This window comes from Salvelinus fontinalis, unplaced genomic scaffold (genome assembly GCF_029448725.1).
Source record: "Salvelinus fontinalis isolate EN_2023a unplaced genomic scaffold, ASM2944872v1 scaffold_0156, whole genome shotgun sequence".
Taxonomy (NCBI): Eukaryota; Metazoa; Chordata; class Actinopteri; order Salmoniformes; family Salmonidae; genus Salvelinus; species Salvelinus fontinalis.
Window position 1 is genome coordinate 257,154 of NW_026600365.1, and position 3,532 is coordinate 260,685.

General features: G+C 44.2%; 1 protein-coding gene across 1 annotated transcript in view; it reads right to left on the reverse strand.

The window, feature by feature from the left end:
* Positions 1 to 2,483, reverse strand: part of LOC129843738 (A disintegrin and metalloproteinase with thrombospondin motifs 17-like) — a 3,548-nt gene extending 1,065 nt beyond the window's left edge. Inside the window, exons 1-3 of the mRNA XM_055912320.1 lie at positions 2,346 to 2,483; positions 698 to 848; positions 1 to 33 (exon numbers count right to left, since the gene is read on the reverse strand). The exon at positions 1 to 33 is cut by the window's left edge and continues 49 nt beyond it. Of these exons, the coding sequence (XP_055768295.1) occupies positions 1 to 33; positions 698 to 848; positions 2,346 to 2,479 (318 nt within the window). The 5' untranslated portion in view covers positions 2,480 to 2,483. The remainder of the gene's footprint in view (positions 34 to 697; positions 849 to 2,345) is intronic.
* Positions 2,484 to 3,532: the final 1,049 nt, after the last annotated feature.

A 3,532-nucleotide genomic window follows, 5' to 3' on the forward strand; every position in this document is an offset into this window, starting at 1 on the left:
GAAGTTATAGTCTGCCTTGTTTTGAATGGTGGACTGGGAGAGGGACAGATGTTTTTTCCCAAATTTGGGAAACCAGACCTCGTTCATATCTATACTGAAATACCTTGCAGTATTGGTGTTTGGCAGCTTGGCATATCATTTTGTTGGGGTGGGCGGGTTCCACCTAAACCTGAAATGTGATGTATTTAATGTAGAGGAAACTGCAGCATGTGATGATGAACCTGGTGTGTGAAAACAAACTGGACTGTCAGCACCTGTCACTCTGGACAGATATTTTGGCCAGGTCTCCCTAGCAACCTTTAAAAGCAAGCACCGGGAGGATGCCCCGGGATAGAGAGGGAATGAGAAGGAGGAGGAGAGATCAAAAAGGAGTGTGTGAGTTGGTAAATCAATTAGGCAGACAGCAGGAAAGAGGAGAACAGCCCAGAGGAGGAACAGTATTACATCACAGTGGACTGACAGTCTCTTTCACAACCCATCATCTCTGCTCATCATGACCCCATCGGCACACCTTCATTACATCATGGCCCTGATCTGTGTACGCCACCAATACAATCTGATTTGATAGAGTCCACACTACACTAGCTCTAAACACACGACTACTACACAGCTACTGTCAATAGATCGGTGTGTGTGGTGTGTGTGTGTGTGTGTGTGTGTGTGTGTGTGGTGTGTGCATACGCACATGTGTGTGTACCTCCATATCATTGCAGAAGGTGGCGTTGGTTCCAAAGAGGATCTGACACTGTTCGTCTGCACTGTAGTGCATGCCTGGCAGCTTGGGTGGCAGGCGGACCTGGTAGCGGCTTCTGGGGTCTGTGTGGAGCAGACAGCTGCTGGCTTTGGACCTGTCACACGCACCAGCGCATGCACACACACACACACACACACACACACACACACACACACACACACACACACACACACACACACACACACACACACACACACACACACACACACACACACACACACACACACACACACACACACACAAAAGGACATATAAAGAGCAGAGTTGACAGTATGTCCTAGCAGGGATAGACTGTAGTAGGATGGTTTATCAAGTTACACACTGACTAAATGATGACCTCAACCCTGGTTACCATTGTAATGTAGTATTGTATGACGGTCCCCTGTGTGTGACTGTATTTCAGACCAGTATCTGTCTCTAGAGCACAAAGCCCTGGGATTCACCAGAGAGCCTTTATCTTAAAGATACATAGAGAACACACAGCAGAGAATGTATCCAGTAGAGTACACACACAAACATGCACACGCACACACACACACACACACAAACGCACACACACAACTAACCTTAGCTCCTAAATCTAACCCTAGCTCCTAGCCCTAAATCTAAATCTAACCCTAGCTCCTAACTCTAAATCTAACCCTAGCTCCTAACCCTAAATCTAACCCTAGAATATTTAAACACGTCCACACTACCATACATAATCCAGAAAACATAGACCAAAAAATTTGACCCTATGGGTCCTTGTCAAAAGTAGTGCACTATATAGGGAATAGCTTGGCTCGGGAATATGTGCTTTTGATAACATTGTGGTATAGGAAAAGAGAAATCCAGAAATATTATATTGATGCCTGCAATGTGTGCATGGGGAAAGCTTATTTTGACCGAACTTCAACATTCACCTTTCACCACACAGGTCTGCTAAAAAGAGGGTTGGGCAACTCTGGTCCTGGAGGGAAGCAGTATGTACAGGCTTTTGTTCCACCCCAGCACTAACAGTGTGAACATTAACACTTCTGTTACATATAATCATGGTCCAATGTCAAGGGAGTGATTTCAGCGCGCCAGACAGCCAACAAACTACATTTGTAGTCCATAGTCCAGTCACAGTCAATCAGATCCATTGTTTGCAATATAAATCAAGCCATCGCTATGGTAATAGCTTCTAGGCAACAGCAGCCCATAGATGAAAGCCGATGCCATCTTGTAGAGTTGTGATGAATGCATTGAGTAGGAGACGCCATTCAACTTGATTAAACTGCCTGACAGCAGTAAGGGCTGGAACACAGTAAGTTCCATCACTGTGAGTGACTGGTTACAAAGACCTTGTCAAAGTCAATAACATAATGGCTGGAAGGAAACTAGAGGTCATTTATTCAAGGAAGTGAGTTGGGCGGAGGGATATATTGTGTGTGTGTGAACGTGCGCGTGTGTCAGTGTATGTGTCCATTCTGAAAGTGGAAAACTGGACCCTTTAGGCCAGTGAACTGAGGCACATTTTCCACTCTCATAATATTGCTATGCTCCACTTAGTAACCTAGAGAGTGTGTCTGTGTGAGTCATTGTGTGTGTTTGTGTGTGTGTGTCTCACCTGAGGAACTTCTCCAGGTCGTCACGGCTGCAGGGGGACCATGATAGGTCGCTGGGGTTACGGCCCTTCACCCATTCGCCAGACATGATGTGGGAGTGGCCTGTACAGGTAGCATGGTCGTCATCGTGGCTCATCCCTATGCTGGAGAGAGAATCACACACACACACACACACACACCATTATATACCATAGACACACAAACACACCATTATATACCATATAGACACACACACACACACACACACACACACACACACACACACACACACACACACACACACACACACACACACACACACACACACACACACACACACACACACACACACACACACACACACACACACCATTATATCCCATATAGACAAACACACACCATTATATGCCATATAGACACACACACACACACCATGATATACAATATAGACACATACCATTATATACCATATAGGCACACACCATGATATACCATATAGACACACACCACCATTATATACCATATAGACACACACACACACCATTATATACCATATAGACACACACACACCATTATATACCATATAGACACACACCACCATTATATACCATACACCCCCCCCCCCCCCTTAAATACCATATAGACACACACACACCATTACATACCATACAGACACACACCAGTATATACCATATTTACACACACCATTATATACCATATAGACACATACACACCATTTTATACCATAAAGACACACACACACACCATTATATACCATATAGACATACACACACACATCATTATGTACCATATAGACACACACACACACACACACACCATTATTTACTCATACACTACTGGTATATGCTCATGTCTCTCAGGCACACACACACACACACACACACACCACACACCACACACACACACACACACACACACACACACACAGGTATATCTTACAATTTTTGTGAGGACCAGCAATTGATTCACATTTAAAATCATATTTTCCCTAACCCCTAAGCCTAACCCTAATATAGGAGAAACCAGCCACACCTTCTTGACACGCCTCAAACAAAACCTCTACACAACTGAAACAAACGCACTACAAACATACTTGTCTATTTATGGAAAAATCACATTGATTAACTCTTTGGTCGTTTCACGTTTTACTTACTTACTAATGGCGCTGCCTACTCCAGATGACTCGTTT